The following is a 21,978-nucleotide window of genomic DNA, read 5'->3' as shown; positions in this document are numbered from 1 at the left end:
ATCTTGTTCATGGAACTAGAATATAATAAATCATGTAGTGTTATTCTTCCAGCAATATTTCTAGAATTAATAAGTTCTTAGAATGAGAAAAGATTCTGGAATTTCACAGCAAAATAAACAGAAAAGAAACCAGTTTGCCAAATAGCCTTCAAAGAGAAGTTGTTGAGATAGGAAATTTAAGAGATACTGGTAACTGGCAGCATGGTCAAAAGGTTTAGATTAAATACTACTTTAAAATACAAACTTGTCAAATGCTTAGTTTAGTATGTACTTTGCTGCTAAAGTATTTAATAATCATGTACTAATGGTAAGTAAATAACTGTGTGAGATAAGAAATTAAAACATCAAGTTTTCACCTAAATCATTAATTTTCACCTAAGCATTAAAATTATTTAATAACATGTAAAATGTCAACCAACTATTTTAAATGTTTCATAGGTCAATAAATAAATAATGTTAGCAGTGCTAATTACTACTTATGGTAAGTACCCAGAATGTACCAGGCACACTATACAAAAATGTTTGGTATACAGCATCTTATTTAATATAAAAGTTATTATTATCCCTGTTTTAGGAATTAAAGAACTGAGTCATAAAAAGGCCAAGTCACTTGCTCATTGCAGCCAAGACTTGAACACAGAAGTATGATTTTAAAGTTATTTTCACTTTCTATACTGCCTACAAGTGATAACTATTCAACACCATCAAATATGTACAAGCATTTTCCCTTTTTACTGCATTCCCCTGCTTCCTTCTTTCTCTCTCTTATTTTTATTCCACCTATATCTAGTACCTAATAGTTTCCAAAATCACATTTAATTACACTATAAACCAAAATCTTATAGTCCCCTACACCTTCTCTAAAAAGATAATCAACTAAAAATTACCAAGTACTAGTTAAGAACCACATAAAAAAGTGTTTTCATAATTACTTACCCTGGGAGGAAATTTTATATCTATATTAACATCACTACTTTTCAGAGCAAACTTAGTCAGAGATGAGCCATACAACCTAAGTGAACACTCTGGAAATAAAGGAAAAAATATGAAAGCATGAAATAGTGTGCAAATATGAGAAATTTCTTAAAAACGATAATAGGAAAATTACATATATTTCAATTCTGTGTCTTCAATTCTAGGACAACATTTACAGAAGAATGACATCCTTTCTAACTGATCTGCAAAAAAATAAAAATGTTTCTCAGTTATGGGATTCAGGGACAGAGAAGGAAGAAATTACTCATAAAAGTCCAGTGTTTACACACAAAATATTAGTAACAGTTCATTTAGGAATGACTAGAAGTATGTTTGATATTTAATATGTAACAGTGAAAATGTACTAACCTAGGTATAGCTACTGTCATAAACTACATTTATTTACTCTTAGATATTTATATTTATGTAAGAGATAATAGCACTTTAAATGGGGAAGGGATCATAGACATTGAATGCCAATGCTCTTTAAAAATACAAAATGAAGGCTCGTCACTTGATATTATAAACCTAAACTGCCCCCCCCAAGAAAAAACAAAACACAAACAAAAAACCCTGTGGTGTTTCAAGATTTCATAGACCAAAATATATAGGAATAATAACATACAACTTATATCTTTTTCAAACTATCAAATACATTATTCAAAAATCATCGTAAGGTAAATTTTAAAAGGATCTCACCAGAGGGCAAGTTGAAAATAACATGATTGGGACTACTCAGGCAGGTTCAGTTTCTTAGAAAGTGTGAGTTTATACTCATTTGTATAGATAGAAGTCTACTGTTCAAGTTCACAAAACGTCTGAAAATCACTGAAATCATTAACATCATAAAAACTTCCTTTCTGTCCATTTTTTAATATATTTTACTTATTTTTTTAAAGTAGGCTCCACAGGGGCGCCTGGGTGGCTCAGCTGGTTAAGCGCCCGACTTCAGCTCAGGTCATGATCTCATGGTTTCTGAGTTCGAGCCCCATGTGGGACTCTGTGCTGACAGCTCAGAGAATGGAGCCTCCTTTGGATTCTATGTCTCCCTCTCTCTCTGCCCCTCCCCGACTCATGCTCTGTCTCTCACCTTCAAAAATTAAACATAAAAAAAAAAAAATTTAAAGTAGGCTCCACACACAACATGGGGCTCGAACTCACAACCCCAAGATCAAGAGCTGCAGGCTCTACCGACTGAGCCAGCCAGGTGTCTGCATTTTTCTTCTCAAAATAGTAAATTATTTCTGTATATAATTTAAATTAGTATTCATTATACTTTAGGTAGAAAACCACATTACAGATATGAAATGAAATGAAAATGTTTTCCATTTTTTAATTTCAATTTTATATTTTCTTATAAATCTCACAAATGGCTCTATATAAAACTGTAATTTGTCAACTGTCCAAAATCCCGCTGGTGGTGAGAAACAAGTTTTATTGAATAGACATTTACTTAAATTCAATATTGATGCAAAAACAGTATTAAGTGTTAAGCAAATATAATCTTTATATAAATGTCTACAATAAACCTGGCACAACTCCCCCTTACACCAAAAATATAAGCTTTCTGTAAAGAAAGAGCAGAGTCAAAAAGAAATAAAAGGGCAAATTTTACTTGTAATGAACCTACTTAAAGTAAATTAATTTTTCCCCTCCATCGGCCATAAGAATCTTTTTCAGTGACTAGCTGGAATATACGCACTGAAAATAATATAATTAAAATGTCCACTCAGAAGTCAAAGATACTGAAAAATAATATAAAATATAATATTTGACCTATAAGAAATTTTCCTATATCTGACATTTTAAAACTCTTCTTATTGTCATAATTCTCTATTTTACTTTTCTGAAATATTTCCCAAAAACTCACTTATAAAATAATTAAATTCATCTACTTTTAAGATGGGAGAAACAAACAGAAAGGAAACATTAAGAAATTTACACTAAGTTTAGCAAGAAGCAAGGGGTAAAGTTTATGATTTTACTAATTAAGCATAAAGCGTATCTGTACCTGGTAAAAATGTTGTTATAACCTTTGACATTTCCTCCACAATTTCCTGACGGACTCTGAGGTCATCATCTGTTATTCCGTGTTCTTTTGCTAATTCAATAACTGCAACACTTAAAGCAGCCAAGTGGGCAGGGGAAGGAGGTGGCAGAGAACGAAGCTCACTTTCTTCCTGTTTTTCCTATTAATGTAACATTTAACAATAACATAAAAAAATTTTTTTCCACTTTAATGTCCTTATATTTAGGATAGAAGAACATAAATATATTAACTCAACAAATATTCACCTTCTATATGCCAGATTTAATTTAAGACACCTAGGATATGGAAATGAACAAGAGACAGAAATGTTGTAAGTACTGGAAGATTAAGAAGTCTTTGGGGGGAGGTTATTATTAAACATTAAAAACTAAAACTTGTTCTACTGTACTGTCTTCATAAATTCTGAAATGCTACATCAAAGCCAAAATACTGTAAGTAAAACACTTAGCTGATAATTCTGTGGATAATTTTGCTGCAGCAAAAAGATTGTTTCAGATGGAGGAGAAAGTCTTGAATCCTCTCTGATCTGCACATGATACCAGATTAAACGGTCACAGGAAAACATCCTAGACACTATCATCACATTTGTTATACAGAATACCATTTACATTTGATTTCTTTCTGTTCTTTTATCCATCTAATACTAGGCAAAATGTTTCCCAAAACCCTGATTCTACTGAAAGTTTGAAAGCCAATTTAAACCAAAAAGCTAAAGACAGACTATATTATATATACACGATTTTTAAAGATTGATTTATTATTCTGATTTTAAAATTTTTTTTTAAGTTTATTTATTTGAGAGACAGAGAGTGAGTGAGGGAGGGGCAGAGAGAGATAGAGGGAGAGAGAGAATCCCAAGTAGGCTCCGCACTGTCAGCACGAAGCCTGATGCAAGCTTGAACCCACAAACCGTGATACCATGACCCAAGCCGAAACCAAGAGCCAGACACTCAACCAACTGAGCCACACAGGTGCCCCTATTATTTTGATTTTTTTAAAAAAATACATGCTAACTGCAAAAGCTACATAAAACATAGGAAAATACAAAGAAGAAAATCATCCACACAATCTCGTCCTATTTCCTTTACTTTTTTTTTTTACCACAACGAAGACCATATCATTTCTTTAATATTATAATAATGGCATTTTCTATTACCACATTTTAGTCAAGAGACATTCTCTTATTTTTGATACATGTAGTTCCCAACAAATTGAAAAATCAGAAGTAGTTTGTTCGCTCTCCTCCACCCCTACACTGCACTTAAACAAAGACTGGTCTATTCCTAATTTTATTCATTGTTACTATATTCAGTCTTAACATAAATAAAGTTTACCTAAGGTATAGAAAATCAAACATGGCCGTAAGACAGCTTCATTTTTCTTCCAAATTTTTAGTTAAATTCTAGTTAGAGGAAATAGACAACAAATAAATATATACATTCATGTCAGATAAAGCTATGAAGAAAAATCAAACAGGGTGAGAGACGAGTTTGATGGGTAGGGGGTATTATTTTAGAATAGAGTGGACAAAGGTAACTCTAAGCAGGTAATATTTGGCAGAAACCTAAAAATGAAGAACAGAAATGTTTAAATTTCTGAGGGAAGAGCATTCAGACACAGAGATGATAAATGCAAAGACTTAAGAGGCAACAAAGTACCTACCTAATGTTATTTGAAGAGATCAATATGATTAAAGAAGTAACTAAATGATGAGGCTGAAAAGTTAACTAGAAGCCAAATATTGTAAAATATTGTATGACCTTATGATACGTGATAAGGACTTAAACTTTTATTCTAAGTTGGGAAGCCAGTGAAGAGCTATGAGCAGGAAGTAACATGTTATGACATGTTGTTGTTTTTTTTTTTTTTAAGTTTATTTATTTATTTTGAAACAGAGAGAATTCCAAGCAGGCTCCACACCATCAGCACAGAGCCCGATGCAGGGCTCAAACCCACGAACCAGGAGATCATGACCCAAGCCAAAGTCAAGAGTTGGGCGCTCAACTGACTAAGCCACCTAAGTGCCCCCACATGTTATAACATATTTTAAAAGAACAGTCCAGGCTGATAAATGAAAAAAGAATGGACTGTGGGGGGCAAGAAGGAAGGGTAAATTGGAAAGAGTCCAGGTTAAAGATGGTGGTAACTTAGACTAAAACAAAAAGAGTAGAAGTGCCTGGCTGATTCAGTTGGGAGAACATGGGACTTTTGATCTCAGGATCATGCATTTGAGCCCTACACTGGGCATAGAGACTAGTTTAAAAAAAAAAAAAAAATTCCAGAGGCACCTGGGTGGCTCAGTCGGTTAATATTGGACTTTGATTCAGGTCATGTTCTCAGGGTTCATGAGTTTGAGCCCCACACTGGGCTCTGTTCTAACAGCTCAGAGCCTGGAGCTTGCTTCAGATTCTGTGTCTCCCCCTCTGCCCTTCCCCCACTCATGCTCTCTCTCTCAAAAATAAACATTAAAAATAATTTAAACCCTAGGGATGGTAATAGCTTTCCACTATTAAACAAACAAGAAAATTCCAAACAGAAAGAGTAGAGTGTGTGCAAATGACTCAATCTGGAATATATAATGTTTCAAGGTAAACGCTATAGAATTTGTTAACAGTTTGAATGTGGGATGTAGATGAGAGAGACAAATCAAAGATGACTCAAAAGTGCTTTTCCAAAGCAACTGGGTAAACAAATGGTGGTGTTTCTGGTGATATCTGGTAAGTTCTGGAAAGAATTAGTTTAGTCTAAGAAAACATGCCCGGGGCACCAGGGTGGCTCAGTTAAGCGTCCGACTTTGGCTCAGGTCATGATCTCGCAGTTTGTGGGTTCGAGCCCCGCGTCGGGCTCTGTGCTGCCAGCTCAGAGCCTGGAGCCTGTTTCTGATTCTGTGTCTCCCTATCTCTCTGCTCCTCCCCTGTTCATGCTCTGTCTCTCTCAAAAATCAGTAAACATTAAAATATATGTATATATGGTGTGTGTGTGTATATATATATATATATAGATAGAGAGAGAGAGAGAGAGAGAGACAGGGAGAGAGAGGGGGAGAGAGAGAGAGAGAGAGAGAGAGAGAGAGAGAGAGAGAAAGAAAAAACATGCCCAAGAAGTAAGAGCTTGCTAACGAGTCATCTATTTCCACTCTCTGGCCATTCATCCCATTCCCCTTACATCTACCAGTTAGTCTCCTACTTCAAAACTTTCAGTAAATCCTCAACAGAATACTAGCAAACCAAATGCAGCAAAATATTAAATAGATTATATACCATGACCAAGTGCAATTTTTTCCTGTAATGCAAGAAGAGTTCAACATACAATAGTCAATCAACGTAATCACCGTCTTAATAAATGAAAGAAAAAAAATGACTTGAATATCTTGATACAGAAAAAGCATTTGACAAAATTCACCCTTTTGTGGTTAAAAAAAAACAAAAACAAAAACAAAAACACTCACCAAACTAGGAATAAAAGGAAATGACCTCAACATAATAAAGACCTATATAAAAACTCACAGCTAACATTAAACTCAGTGGTTAAAGACTAAAAGCTTTTTCTCTAAGATCAGGAACAAGTCAAGAATGCCAATTTTCGGGGTGTCTAGGTTGCTCAGTTGATTCAGCATCCGACTTCAGCTCAGGTCATGATCTCATGGTTCATGAGTTAGAACCCCACACTGGGCTCACTGCTGACAGTGCAGAGCACACTTCAGATACTCAGTCCCTCTCTCTCTCTGCTCCTCCCCTGCCCGCACTCCCTCTCAAAAATAAACATTAAAAAAAAAAAAAGAATGCCCATTTTTACCACTTCTATTCAACATATTATTAGAAGCGCTAGCCAGAGGAATTAGGCAAGAAAAAGAAATAATAGGCAACTAACTTGGAATGGAAGAAATAAAATTATCTCTATTCATAGATAACAAGCTAATATGTAAAAAACCCTAAAGATGCCATTAAAAAAAAACTGTTAGAACTAATGAACAAATTCAGTAAAGTAGAATACAAATCAACATGCAAAAATCAGTTGCATTTCTATACACTAACAATACACAATCTGAAAAGGAAATTAAGAAAACAACTCCATTCAACATAGCCTCAAAAAGGAACACCTGGGTGTCTCAGCTGGTTAAGCATCAAACTCTTGACTTAGGCTCAGGTCTTGATCTCACGATCATGAGACTGAGCCCCACGCTGGGCTCCACGCTGACTGTGGAGCCTACTGGGGATTCTCTCTCTCTCTCTACTCCCTCCACCCCAGTCTCTCTCTCAAAATAAATTTAAAACAAATAATAATAATAAAATAGCCTCAAAAAGAATAAAATACTTAGAAATTAACTTAACCAAAGAGATGAATGACTTTGTACACTGAAAACAATAAAACACTTAAAGAAATAAAAGAAGACATGAATAAACAGAAAGACATCCCATGTTCATGGACTGGCAGGCTTAATATTGTTAAGATGATGTCAATACTACTCAAAGTAATCTACAGATTCAATACAATCCCATTAAAATGGGACTGATTTTTTTTGCAAAAATAGGAAAATTAATCCTAAAATTCACATAGCATCTTAAGGGACCCTAAACAGCCAAAACAATCTTTAAAAACAACAACGAAGTTACAGAATCCACGTTTCCTGACTTTGAAACTTACTCTAAGAGCCACAGTAACCAAGACAGTATGGTACTGGTATAAAGACAGGTGTATAGGTCAACAGAATAAAACACATAGCCCAGAAATAGATACTCATATATATAGCCAAATGATTTTTAATAAGGGTGTCAAGACTGTCCAATGGCAAATGGACTGGCTTTTCAACAAATCATGCTAGGAAAACTGGACATCCATATGCAGTATAGACCCTTATCTTATACCAATATACAAAAATTAGCTCAAAATGGATCAAAGACCTAAATGTAAGAGAAAAATTATAAAACTCTTAGAAGAAAACAGAAAAGTTTCATGACACTAGATTTGGCAATGATTTATTGGATATGAAACATAAAAAAACCACACAGACAAAAAAAGAAAAATTAGACAAATTGGAATTTATGAAAATCAAACTTCAGTGCATCAAACAACACAATTAACAGAGTAAAAAGGCAACCCACAGAATAGGAGAAAATATTTGCAAATCACATATATGATAAGGGATTAATATTCAGAACATATAAAGACCTCCTAAAACTTAACAAGAAAACAACCCAATTCAAAAGTGGTCAAAGGACTTGAATAGACATTTCTCCAAAGAAGATATACAAATGGGCAGTAAGTACACAAAAAGGTGTTCAACCTCAGTAATCATTAGGAAAATGGAAATAAAAAGGACAATGAAATACCAATTCACATTTAGTAAGATAACTATTACAAAACAGAAAAAAAACAAAAGTTTTGTGAATACAGAGAAATTGAACCCTTGGGCATTGCTAGTAGGAATCTAAAATGGTGTAGCCACTGTAGAAAATAGTATGGCAGTTCCTCAAAAAATTTAACATGTATTTACCATTTGATCCAGCAATTCCACTTCTGGGTATATACACAAATGAAATGAAAGTAGGGATTCGAACAAGTATTTCCTCTACCAATGTTCATACCAGTATCATTCACAATACCCAAAAAGTAGAAATGACCCAAATAGAATAAATGGATGGATGAATGGATACACAAAACATGGTACTATGGACTACTATTCAACATTAACAGGAAGGAAATCTAATACATACTACATTATGGTTGAACCTTTAAGATAAAATACTAAGTGAAATTTGCAGAAAAGGACAAACATTGTAGGATTCCACTTATATGAGGTACCTACAATAGCTAGCCAAGTACACAGACACAAAACCAGGGGCAAAGGGAAGAGGGGAATGAGGAGTTACTGTATAATGGGTACAGAGTTTTAATATGGGATGATAAAAGGTTCTACAGATGCATAGTGCAGATGGTTGTACAATCATGTGAATGTACTTAATGTCACTGAACTGTACACTTAAAAATGGAAAAAATAATAAATTTTATGTCATATATATTTTACTGCAATAAAAATCATTTTTTAAAACCTTCAATGGCACACACAAAAAAACAAAACACCTTCAAGGGCACCGATAAGATAATGCCCCATCCTTTTAATAAGGAATTCACAGCAATTTAGCTTCAGCTTGCCTTTTTAAGCCCTCCTCCAACCATTCCTCCTCCTTCTGCTAAAATTTTAGGCAATATCCATAGTTAAATAGTTACCAGCCATAAAATACTATATGTGCTATTGGGCCTCCAGGTCTTTACTTTCTGTCTCTATTCTTCCTATTTTCCTGATCATTCTCCAGTCTATTGGTTGCTCTTCTTCTACTAGTCCCTTAAACATTTGTATTCTTTGATCTTCTCTCCTGGTTCCTTTGGGTTATCTCACCCACACCCATGACTTCAATATGCTAAAGATTACCAAATCTGAATTTGTAGCTCCTATTATAAATTCCAGATCATTAGATTCAACTTATTGGTGGACATCTCTAATTGAAATACCCTGCAAGTGTTTCAAATTCAGTATATTCAAAAACTTTTTTTTTGTATTTCCTGAGTAAATGGCACCACAACCTATAATAACACCTCAAATCAAATACCTTATGATCACTCTAGACATCCTAGGCCTCCACCTCCACAATTTTACATCCTAAATCTCTTAAAGTTCTAACCTCAACTCCATTCTGACTGTCTACTCCTTCTTATCAAATGTTCATCATTGCCTGACTGGATTATCATGAGAGACTAACTGGTCTCCCCAAACCTAGACCTTTCAAAAGATTCTTTTTTTTTTTTTTTTAATTTACTTCCAAATTAGTTAGTATATAGTGCAACAATGATTTCAGGAGTAGATTCCTTAGTGCCCCTTACGCATTTAGCCCATCCCCCCTCCCACAACCCCTCCAGTAACCCTCAGTTTGTTCTCCATATTTATGAGTCTCTTCTGTTTTGTCCCCCTCCCTGTTTTTATATTATTTTTGTTTCCCTTCCCTTATGTTCATCTGTTTTGTCCCTTAAAGTCCTCATATGAGTGAAGTCATATGATGTTTGTATTTCTCTAATTTCACTTAGCCTAATACCCTCCAGTTCTATCCATGTAGTTGCAAATGGCAAGATTTCATTCTTTTTGATTGCGGAGTAATACTCCATTGTATATATATACCACATCTTCTTTATCCATTCATCCATCGAGGGACATTTGGGCTCTTTCCATACTTTGGCTATTGTTGACAGTGCTGCTATAAACATGGAGGTGCATGTGTCCCTTCAAAACAGCACACCTGTATCCCTTGGATAAATACCTAGTAGTGCAATTGCTGGGTAGTAGGGTAGTTCTATTTTGATTTTTTTGAGGAACCTCCATACTGTTTTCCAAGGTGGCTGCACCAGCTTGCATTCCCACCAACAATGCAAAAGAGATCCTCTTTCTTTCTCCGCATCCTCGCCAACATCTGTTGTTGCCTGAATTGTTAATGTTAGCCATTCTGACAGGTGTCAAGTGGTTCAAAAGATTCTTTCACACTTGAGTATGAAAGAGTTTGCAAAATACATGTCATTAAGCTCCATAAACCTCAAAATAAAATTCAAACAGTGTTAAGTATACATATTCATTCATGATCAGGCTTTTGCCTAACTGTCCAATTATCCATATATTTCATCCCCTCCTTTGTGTGCTTCAGTTATGCTAAACTACTAGTTGTTTCCTGAACACACTCTGCCATTTCTTGCCTCAAACCAACCCTCCACGTGATGGTTTCTCTTCCATAAAGATACATTCTCATTTCTACATTTGGCTAACATTATTAAGAACCAGGATCATATTCTCTATTCACCTTTTCTGACTCACTACACAAACTGTTACATAAGTCCCAATCTGCTGTCATACCATATTCTAAAAACCATCTACTATGACACTTAACCACATTCTTTCTCAATCAACCATTTGCTTATATGCCCGCAAACTCCTCATGTCCACAGGTTATGGAGCTGTACTTCTTTTTACATTTCCGTAGCAGCAGTACCTAAAGCAGAAGCTGAAGGTACACAATAAATTCTTTATAAATTAAAAAAAAAATCTATATTAGTCTTTTTACTGGAAAATATAGTTCAATTATCTTTTTGGATATGCATAATATTAGTATGATTGAGCTTTTTAATCTGTTTTTCCTGACACCATCAAGCCTTGTGCCCTACCCCAAATCTGCCCATTGTTTGGGATGGAGGCTTTTTCATTATCTTATTCAATCTTTCTACCTCTAATAGTTCAGAGGTTATACTTTTTTGCTACTCATAAAATGTATACCCTAGGTATTTCAACATGGATACTTAACCTAACAATATCTAAAACAAACCAGTATCTTTTATTCTCCTCCAAACCAGAAAATCTTTTTAAAGTTTTAATTTGGATAACCCTCTCGAAATTTACATCCTATTATTGTTAGTATTTTAGTACTAGCCTGCATTTTTCTCCATGACAAACTGAATGCTATTGTTGTTGTTGTTGTTACTGTCATTTTATTCAACCGATGTATCTTTAACTCTCCAATCCTTCTTCCAACTCTCTTATTTCCTCAAAGATCATTTTTAGTCTAAAATACAGCCTTTAGAACTTCCTTTACTGAGGGTCTTTTGGAGGTTAACTCACTTCATTTATCCATCAATATATTCTGTGCTTAGTATTGTTAGATATTGTTAAGATATTGTGCTAAGATATTGTTAAATACACCTTTATGGGTGACCCCACCTTTTCTTTTTGACTGCTTTTATAAAAAGTACTTTACTGAAATGTAATTGACATAAACAGCACAAATATAAAGTTTACAATTTGGCTGATATCTGACATACATATACCACCATAAAACCATCACTGTAGTCAATGTAATAAATGTATCAATCACACATAAAAATTCCTTCATATCCCTTTGTGACCACTCTCCCACCCTTTTACACACATACTTGGGCAACCAATGACCTGCTTTTGACAACTACAGTTTAGTTTGCATTTTCTAGAGTTTTACATAAATGGAATCACACAATACATACTCATTTTTATCTGGCTTCTTTCACTCATGTTAATTATGTTAAGATTCATCTGTGTTGTATATATCAACAGATCATTCCTTTTTATGCCAAACAGAGTAACATGGTATGAATATATACCACAATTTGTACATCCTTTCACCTACCTATTCATGTACATTTGGCTTCTCTGCATTTTTTGGCTAATAATTGCATATAAAGCTGCCATGAACATTAGTATACAAGTATTTGTACAGACATATGCTTTCACTTCTACTGGGTAAATACATAGTAATAGAATAGCTGATAGTGTATTAGGTGTATGTTTAACTTCTTTCAAACTGCTGAAGTGTTTTCAAAAGTGGATGTACTACCACATGATCCAACAATTCCACTTCTGGGTACTTACCCAAAGGAAACAAAAACGCTAACTCAAAAAGATATTGTACCTCCTCATGTTCACTGCAGCATTACTTCTAATAGCCAATACATGGAAACGACCTAAGTACCCATGAATGGATGAATGAAAAATGTGATAGATATAGATATATACTTCCCATTGTGTATGTGTGTATATATACAACAGAAATTACTCAGCCAAAAAAAGAAAGACATTTATAACAGGGATGGATGCTGAGGTCATTATGTTAAGTGAAATAAGACAGAGAAAGAAATCCTACATGATCTCACTTATACGTGGAATCTAAAAAACACAAACTGAACTCATAAATACAGAGAACTGATACCAGCATTCTTCTCGAAGCTAGAACAAGCAATTCTAAAATTCATATGGAAACACAAAAGGCCCCGAATAGCCAAAGTAATTTTGAAGAAGACCAAAGCAGGAGGCATCACAAAGCTGTACTTTAGCCTCTACTAGAGACTTTAGCCAGGTACTACAAAGCTGTAATCATCAAGACAGCATGGTATTGGCACAAAAACAGACACAAAGACCAATGGAATAGAATAGAAACCCCAGAACTAGACCCACAAACGTATGGCCAACTAATCTTTGACAAAGCAGGAAAGAATATCCAATGGAAAAAAGACAGTCTCTTTAACAAATAGTGCTGGGAGAACTGGACAGCAACATGCAGAAGGTTGAAACTAGACCACTTTCTTACACCATTCACAAAAATAAACTCAAAATGGATAAAGGACCTGAATGTGAGACAGGAATTTACCCAAGGGATACAGGAGTACTGATGCATAGGGGCACTTGTACCCCAATGTTTATAGCAGCACTCTCAACAATAGCCAAATTGTGGAAAGAGCCTAATGTCCATCAACTGATGAATGGATAAAGAAATTGTGGTTTATATACACAATGGAGTACTACATGGCAATGAGAAAGAATGAAATATGGCCCTTTGTAGCAACGTGGATGGAACCAGAGAGTGTGATGCTAAGTGAAATAAGCCATACAGAGAAAGACAGATACCATATGTTTTCACTCTTATGTGGATCCTGAGAAACTTAACAGAAACCCATGGGGTAGGGGAAGGAAAAAAAAAAAAAGAGGTTAGAGTGGGAGAGAGCCAAAGCATAAGAGACTGTTAAAAACTGAGAACAAACTGAGGGTTGATGGGGGGTGGGAGGGAGGGGAGGGTGGGTGATGGGTATTGAGGAGGGCACCTTTTGGGATGAGCACTGGGTGTTGTATGGAAACCAATTTGACAATAAATTTCATATATTGAAAATAAATAAATACATACATACATACATACATACATAGAGAGAACTGATTGGTCGGGATGAGCAAGATGGGTGAAAGTGATTAGATGGTACAAACTTTCAGTTATAAAATAAATAAATCTTAGGAATGTAATGTACAGCATGGTGACCACAATTAGTAATGATGCATTGTATATTTGAAAGTTGCTAAGAGAGTCAATCTTAAAAGTTCTCACCTCAAGACAAAAAATTTATTATGTGTGGTGCTGTACAACCAGACTTATTGTGATCATTTTGCAAAACGTATAGTGAATCATTATGCTGTCTACCTAAAACTATGTATCTCAATTAAATCTCAATTATATCTCAATTAAAAAATTATTGAAAATAACTAAGAGTTTTTAAAAAGTGCAAGTACTACTTTACATTTCCATCAGTACTGTTTGTGACTTACAGTTCGGTGTCCACATCCTTTTTTTTTTTTTTTTTTTCCAACGTTTATTTATTTTTGGGACAGAGAGAAACAGAGCATGAACGGGGGAGGGGCAGAGAGAGAAGGAGACACAGAATCGGAAACAGGCTCCAGGCTCTGAGCCATCAGCCCAGAGCCTGACGCGGGGCTCGAACTCACAGACCGCGAGATCGTGACCTGGCTGAAGTCGGACGCCTAACCGACTGCGCCACCCAGGCGCCCCTCGGTGTCCACATCCTTGACAAACCTTGGTACAGTTATTTTTTTTTTTATTTTTAGCTATTCTTGTATTGATTTCCCTAATGTAAAGATACAGAACGTTGAACATCTTTTCATGTGTTTGATATCTGTATATCTTTTGTAATGAAGTGTCAACTCCAATCTTCTGCCCATACTTTTATTGGACTGTTTATTACTGAGGTTTTGAATTTTTTTATTGAAGTATAATTAACATACAATGTTGTATTAGTTTCAGATACACAATATAATGATTCAACAAGTTTATACATTTCTCAGTGCTCATTATGCTTATTAGTGAGCTTTCAAAGTTGTTTCTACCTTCTACATATAAATTATTGCCAGATACATGATTTGCAAGTATTTTCTCCCAGTCTGTAGCTAATATCATCATTTTTTGAATAGTATCTTCCAAGGAACTGAAGTTTGCAATTTTGAGGAAGTCTCATTAATAATTTGTGTCCTTTAGTGTCATATTTTTTAAAATTGTGACTAACCCAAGGTTATAAACATTTTTTCCTATAGTTTCTTCTGGAAATTTTATGCTTTTAGGTTTTACATTTATGTCTGTTATTCATTTTGAGTAATTTTTTTATACAGTACAAATTATGGATCTAATTATTCTAGAGCCATACATTTAGAAGACTATCATTTCTCCACTGAATTGCTTTTGAACGTCAAAAATCAGTTGTTCACACATGTGTGGGCCTATTTCTAGACTCACCATTCTGTTCCACTGATCTATTAGTCCACTTGATGCCAGTACCACACTGTCTTGATTATTGTGGCTTTGTTAAGTCTGGAAATAAAGTGTATTAGTCTTCCACCTTTGTTCTCTTTCAAGGTTGTTTTGGATCTTCTAGATAGAGCCTTTGTGTTCTCATACGAATTTTAGAATCAGTTTTTAAATCAGGATTTTGGCTGGGATTATGTTGAATCTATTCATCAGTTTAGAAAGAACTGACAATATTAATTCTTCTAACACCCAAACAAGACGATTTCTCCATTTATTTAGCTCTTTCATTTCTCTCAGGAATGTTTTATAGTTTTCTATACACAAGCTTTGCATATTTTGATGCTATTTTAAATAGGGTTTTTTTTTAACTTCTAGATTTCACTAAATATTCTATATAAACAATTATATTATCTATAAATACAGTTTTGCTATTTCTTTTAGAACCTCTAATACAATATTGAATAAAAGTGTTAAGAGTGAACATTATCTTCTTTCTTCTCCAATTTTTTTAATGTCATAAAATATACACCACATAAATTTCACTATCTTAACTGTTTAGGGTACATTTCAGTGACATTAAGTAAATTCATATTGTACAACCATCACTATCATCCATCCACAGAATTTCCATCTTACAAAACTGATACTCTATATCCATTCATGATAACTCCCCATTCCCTCATCTCTGCAAGGTTCTGGCAACCACCATTCTACTTTCTCTATGATTCTGTCTATTCTAAATATCTCAGGTAAATGAATTCATATAGTATTTGTCTTTTTGTTACTGGCTTACTTTATTTAGCATAATGTCCTCAAGATTCATCCATGTTATAGTATATCAGAATTTCCTTCCTTTTTATCACCCATTGTATGTTTATATAACATTTTGCTGACCCATTCATCTACAGATGGACACTTGGGTGGCTTCTATGTTTTAGTCATTATGAATGATGCACTATGAACACAGGTGTACAAATATTTCTTCAAGACCTGCTTTCAGTTCTTCCAAGCATACACTCAGAAGTGTAACTGCTGGATCATATGGTAATTCTTTTTTTTTTTAATGTTTATTTATTTTTGAGGGGCGCCTGGGTGGCGCAGTCGGTTAAGCGTCCGACTTCAGCCAGGTCACGATCTCGCGGTCCATGAGTTCGAGCCCCGCGTCGGGCTCTGGGCTGATGGCTCAGAGCCTGGAGCCTGTTTCGGATTCTGTGTCTCCCTCTCTCTCTGCCCCTCCCCCGTTCATGCTCTGTCTCTCTCTGTCCCAAAAATAAATAAACGTTGAAAAAAAAAAAATTTATTTTTGAGAGGGAGAGAGCACAAGCAGGGGAGGGGCAGAGACAGAGAGGGAGACACAGAATCTGAAGCAGGCTCCAGACTGATCTGCCAGCACAGAGCCCAATGCAGGGCTCAAACTCATGAACCATGAGATCATGACCCTGAGCCGAAGTCAGATGCTTGACTAAGCCACCCAGGCACCCCAGTAATTCTACTTTTAATTTCTTGAGGAAACACAATACTATTTTCACAAGAGCTATACCATTTTTTTTAACGTTTTTATTTATTTTTGAGACAGAGAGAGACAGAGCATGGTCAGGGGAGGGGCAGAGAGAGAGGGAGACACAGAATCTGAAGCAGGATCCAGGCTCTGAGCTGTCAGCACAGAGCCTGACACGGGGCTTGAGCTCATAGACTGCGAGATCATGACCTGAGCTGAAGTCAGACACTTAACTGACTGAGCCACGCAGGCGCCCCAAGCTATACCATTTTCATATCTATCTTTTCTCCTAATCTTAGGGAGACAGTGAGTGTTCAGTCTTTCACCATTAAGTATGATATTAGCTGTATGTTTTTCATAGATGTTCTTTATCACATTGAGGAAGTTCTCTTCTATTCCTAGCTTTGCAGAGCCTGATGCAGGGCTTGAACTCATCAACTTGAGACCTGAGTCGAGATCAAGAGTTGGACGCTTAACCGACTGAGCCACCCAGGAGCCCCTTGCTGAGACTTTTTATAAGAACTTTTTTAAATGCTTTTTCAGCATCTACTGAAATGATCAAACAGTTTTTTTGGTTTGTTAATATGATAAATTACATTCATTGGTTTTCTAAACCAAAACTGCACTCTTGGAATAAAGCCCCACTTGGTCATAATATATTTCTTCCTTAAAATTATTCTTAGATTCAACTTGCTAAAATAATGTTTAGAATTTTTGCATTTTTATTCATGAGGGATATAGGGCTTAAGTTTTCTTTTATTGTAATGTCTTTTTCTGGTTTTGGTATCAGAATAACATAGGCCTCATGGACTCAATTAGGAAGCCATACTCTTCTTCAGTGTTCTGGAATATGTGTACTGGCACACAAATTATCAATTATGCCAGAGCTCAAGGGTGACCTTTTATTTCTTTTTTTCAAGTTTTTTCCTCTTTCTATTTCATTTTGGATGGCCTCCATTATCGTATGTTCAAGTTCACTTTTTCTTTTGCAACGTCTGATCTGCCATTAGTCCTACCCAGTGTATTTTTCATCTTAGACCCTGTAGTTTTCATTACTGTAAATTCAATTGTAATCTTTTTTATATCTTCCAAGTCTCTATTTAATTTTTGGAATATCAGGAATATAGTTAACTGCCTTGATGTCTTCCTCTGCTAATTCTCGAGTCAATTTAATCAGTTTTTCCCCTCATCATGGTTTGTGTTCTCCTGCTTCATTGTATGCCTGATAATCTTTGAATGCCAACATGAACTTTTTTTGTGGTGATGGATATACTGTGTTTCTATAAACATTCTCAACCTTTGGTCTGAAACACTGGAAACTGTACTTTTGGGTCTTGTCTTTTAAATACTTTAGTCAGGATCAGACTGCATTTAGTTTAGGGTTATATACTCCCCACTCCTGAAACAGAATCTTTCTGCATACTCCACCCAATGCCCATGAAGGTTTTCCAGTCTGGATAGTGGCAAGGTACTTACTATTCAAAGCCCTATGTGAGCATCAAGCACTGTTTGAATTCCATCAGATGATTCTTTCCCTGGCTCTAGGCAGCTTTCTCACATGCATGTACCAATCAGTACTGTATTGAATACTCTGAGGGGACTGTCTTTACACCTATGGATTTCTTTTTTTTTTTCAAGTTTATTTATTTATTTTGAGAGAAAGAGAGAGAGAGCACAAGCAGGGGAGGGGCAAAGAGACGGGGAAAGAATCCTAAGCAGGCTCTGTGCTGTCAGCAAGGCTCGAACTAGCAAACTGTGAGATCATGACCAAAGCCAAACCCAAGTGGAATGCTTAACCGACTAAGCCACCTGGGCACCCCTTTCTCTTTTTTGTTTCTTCAACAAGAAAGCTTTCTCTTTTTTGTTTCTTCAACAAAAAAGCTTTCTCTTTTTTGTTATTCTATCCTACAAACTCTAGCCACCCTGGATTCCCTGGACTAAAGTTCATCTCACCTCTGGGAGTTCATTGGGTTCCCCTCCCTATAATGCAGTATGGAAATCAAACTGGAGTAATCATTGGGTTCACCTCATTTGTTTTCCATTCACTGCCTGTCCTTCATCGCTTGAAAACCACTGTTAGCTATTTTTATCCTTTTTCCCCTTTGGTTATTTCAAGAGTGAGGTAAATCTAGTCCTTTTTATTCCAATTTCAACAAAAGCAGAAGTCCAGTACGACTGTTTTTAAGGTTTGTTTGCTTTTTTGTAATGTTCTAACATTTCCTTATAAAGTATATAATGTGTATTGGCTTTCTTTTTAAGTTTCTTGTTTGGAACTCCCTGAGGTTCCTGGAATTAATGAGTAGCATCATTCAACATTTCTTGAAATTTCTCAGTTATTATCTCCTAAACTACCACTTTGTCTCTGTTCCATTAAGTCTTATGAAGCTCTAATTAAATCAAAATAGGCTAATAAAATCTGAATTTCTTTTCCGAATTTCTGATTTTCTTCAATGCATTCATTTTTTCAAGAAAGATGTACTGAACACCTACTGTGTCAGACACTGTCCTAAGCAATATAGAAACAAAAATAAGACACTAAACCTACCTGCTAGAATACTGGATATTGAAAGTGTAGAAGAAAAGGAGAGAAAGCAGACATGCACAATACATTCTGATCAAGCTGCTATGCAAGCACAGAAATACCTAATCCAGACTTTTTGGGAAGATCAGGTAAGAGTATTTCTCAGAGAAAATACACCAGCAGAGACTGAGACATAAGTAGATTACATAGTATTAATATTACAACTTTGAAAAGAAAAAATTAAATAGCTAAAATACTAATCATTTTTAAAAACACTATTCATATCTATGTCTACGAAATGTTCAAACAAAAATAGCTAACTAAAAAATTATGAATTCCCAAAGTCTAATCATCATAAAGCCCTACATGGTCTGGACTTCTCTACCTTCACCTCACATCATTTTCGTCCTATCTCTCTTTGCCCCAGTCACACTAGACATTTTCAGTTCCTAATATGCCACATCATTTCCTAACTTAGAGAACTTTATTCATACTTTTTTGTGTAAAATGCCCTCAGCTTACTCCTCTGTGCCATTCACCTTTCTTTTAAAACTACTTCAAAGTTCAACTCAAATGACACTTTCTCAGATAAACTGTCTCTGTTGCAGACTAAGTAAAACATTCGTATACACTTCCTTAGCACCACATTTCTCCCTTTAATAAAACTCGTTATACTTAAATTCTTTTTCAGTGTACGCCTTCACCAATACTTTAGACACTCTGAGGGTAGGAATCACGACTATCTTGTTCACCGCTGCCTAGACCAAGCACATAAAATCTCAATAAATATCAGGTGGACTGACTGTACTTGACAGTTATGTATGTATGTAAGTATGTATGTATTCATTCATGCATTCATTTCGGTTTTATTTTTAAGTTATCTATACACGCAACATGGGGCTCAAATTTACAACCTGGAGATCAAGAGTCACATGCTCTACCAAATAAGACAGCCAGGAGCCCCTCTCTGACAGTTTTAAACTTAGTAATCAATACACTTTAGGATGAAAAGACTGGTCTCTGAAAAGAACCTCCTGACCACCTAAGATAAAGCCAATCACAGTTTTTAATGCTATCATTTTAGTTAACAATATAAGACTGGACAAATGCCTCATTTTTGGTTTCATAAATTAATCTTTGATATAGTTTTACCATTCAAAATATAAATAAAATATTTTGTAAAAAGAACTCACCAAAATATTTTTCTTATGTCGTTTCTCCTTTATATGTTTATGAGCTCCCTGGATGTTTTCAATGTGAATTAAGCAAAGTTTGCATAGGTATCGGCAATTGGTATATTCTGGTGAGCGCTGAAAAGTTAAAAAATACATTTTCAAAAAACAGAGAAGTAAATTTTTGACTATATATTTGGATGACATAAATATAAGTAACAAAAATAGGCATTAAAGGAATAAATTTTTAATAAACAAATCAGTACTTATATACCGAAAAGATAGTTGTCCTTTTCAAAACAGTCACCACAGGCAATTATACACTAATTTCAAACAACATGATAATGTAATATAGTCTTTAGAATCCAATGTAGGATAAAAAAGTCAGTCTTGTTACTTAGTCTTATTCCAATGTTGTCCCAAAAACCAGTTTCAAACTTTGTCTTTTTATTATAAAAAATAAAATCCACCCTCAAATAGGGGAGTTCAAAAGAATGAACTGCAAATATGGAAGACAGTTTCAAAAGCTGAGTTCCAAAATCACTCCAATGAATCTCAAGCTCATGGGAATAAATGGATACTCTCTTGAGTCAACTATTCCGAAGGGAACAATTCTGACACACAAAATTATCATAGTACTTTAGTCATACTTTATAAATCTACTCTTGAAATAATTTTTAAAAACTTAGTAATTTCAAAGGGCCTGTTATGTGCTAGGCACCATACTAGGTGTTTTCACACATAATTTGTCACTTTAATACCCCTAATAATCCAATTAGATTGGTATTATCTTCATTCTATACATGTGAAAACAAAAGCTCATAGAGCTTGTAACTTTCACAAGGATACAACATTAAGTAGGAGATGCTGAATTTAAATTCATGTATATCTGAATCCAAAACCAGCTCTATCCATATTGATTACACAATGAAAAATTATAAAAACACAATAAATACACATTGAATTTAAAATATTATTTCTAGTGCCTTATACTGAAATTGCAGCAATGCTTAAATTTTTATCTCAGATCGATCTTCAATAGGCTGCAATTCCTGACAAAAAGATTCTCACCCCAAATTTACCAACAATCCTACCAGACTAAAAATAAATATAGCCATCATTTAATGACTCCACATTTTACTGGCAAAGCAACTAAATCTCAAGAATTAAATAATCTGTCCAAGGCAACAAGCAAAAAGGAAAATTCAGTTCGATAGTCATTTCGATTTGTAGTATAAAAATTCTTTCACCATTTGCAAAGATATGGATGGAGCGAGAGTTATGCTAAGTGAAATAAGTCAGAGAAAGACAAATACCATGTGATTTCACTCATATGTAGAATTTAAGAAACAAAACAAACGAGCAAAGGGGAGAAGGGGGGGCAAAGCAAAAAACAGATGCTTAACTACAGAGAACAAACTGGTTACCAAAAGAGAAGTGGGTAGGAGGATGGGTTAAATAGGTGATAGGAATTAAGGAGAGCACTTGTGATCAGCACCAAGTGTTGTATGGAAGTGCTGAATCACTATACACCTGACACTATCATTACACTGTATGTTAACTGGAATTTAAATAAAAACTTAAAGACAAAAAACAAACCAAAGAAACTCTTTCAA

The 21,978-nt window shown here is 35.0% G+C and overlaps 1 protein-coding gene across 1 annotated transcript in view; it reads right to left on the bottom strand.

The window, feature by feature from the left end:
• TUT4 (terminal uridylyl transferase 4) overlaps positions 1–21,978 on the bottom strand; it is a 135,442-nt gene that overhangs the window by 71,897 nt on the left and 41,567 nt on the right. Inside the window, 3 exon segments of the mRNA XM_047083259.1 lie at positions 937–1,025; positions 2,987–3,164; positions 20,384–20,500. Of these exon segments, the coding sequence (XP_046939215.1) occupies positions 937–1,025; positions 2,987–3,164; positions 20,384–20,500 (384 nt within the window).

Source organism: Lynx rufus, unplaced genomic scaffold (assembly GCF_022079265.1).
Source record: "Lynx rufus isolate CCGP_SWC_20201006 ecotype Redwood Valley unplaced genomic scaffold, mLynRuf1.p SCAF_2, whole genome shotgun sequence".
Lineage (NCBI taxonomy): Eukaryota > Metazoa > Chordata > Mammalia > Carnivora > Felidae > Lynx > Lynx rufus.
This window is presented reverse-complemented; position numbering and strand designations above follow the sequence as displayed.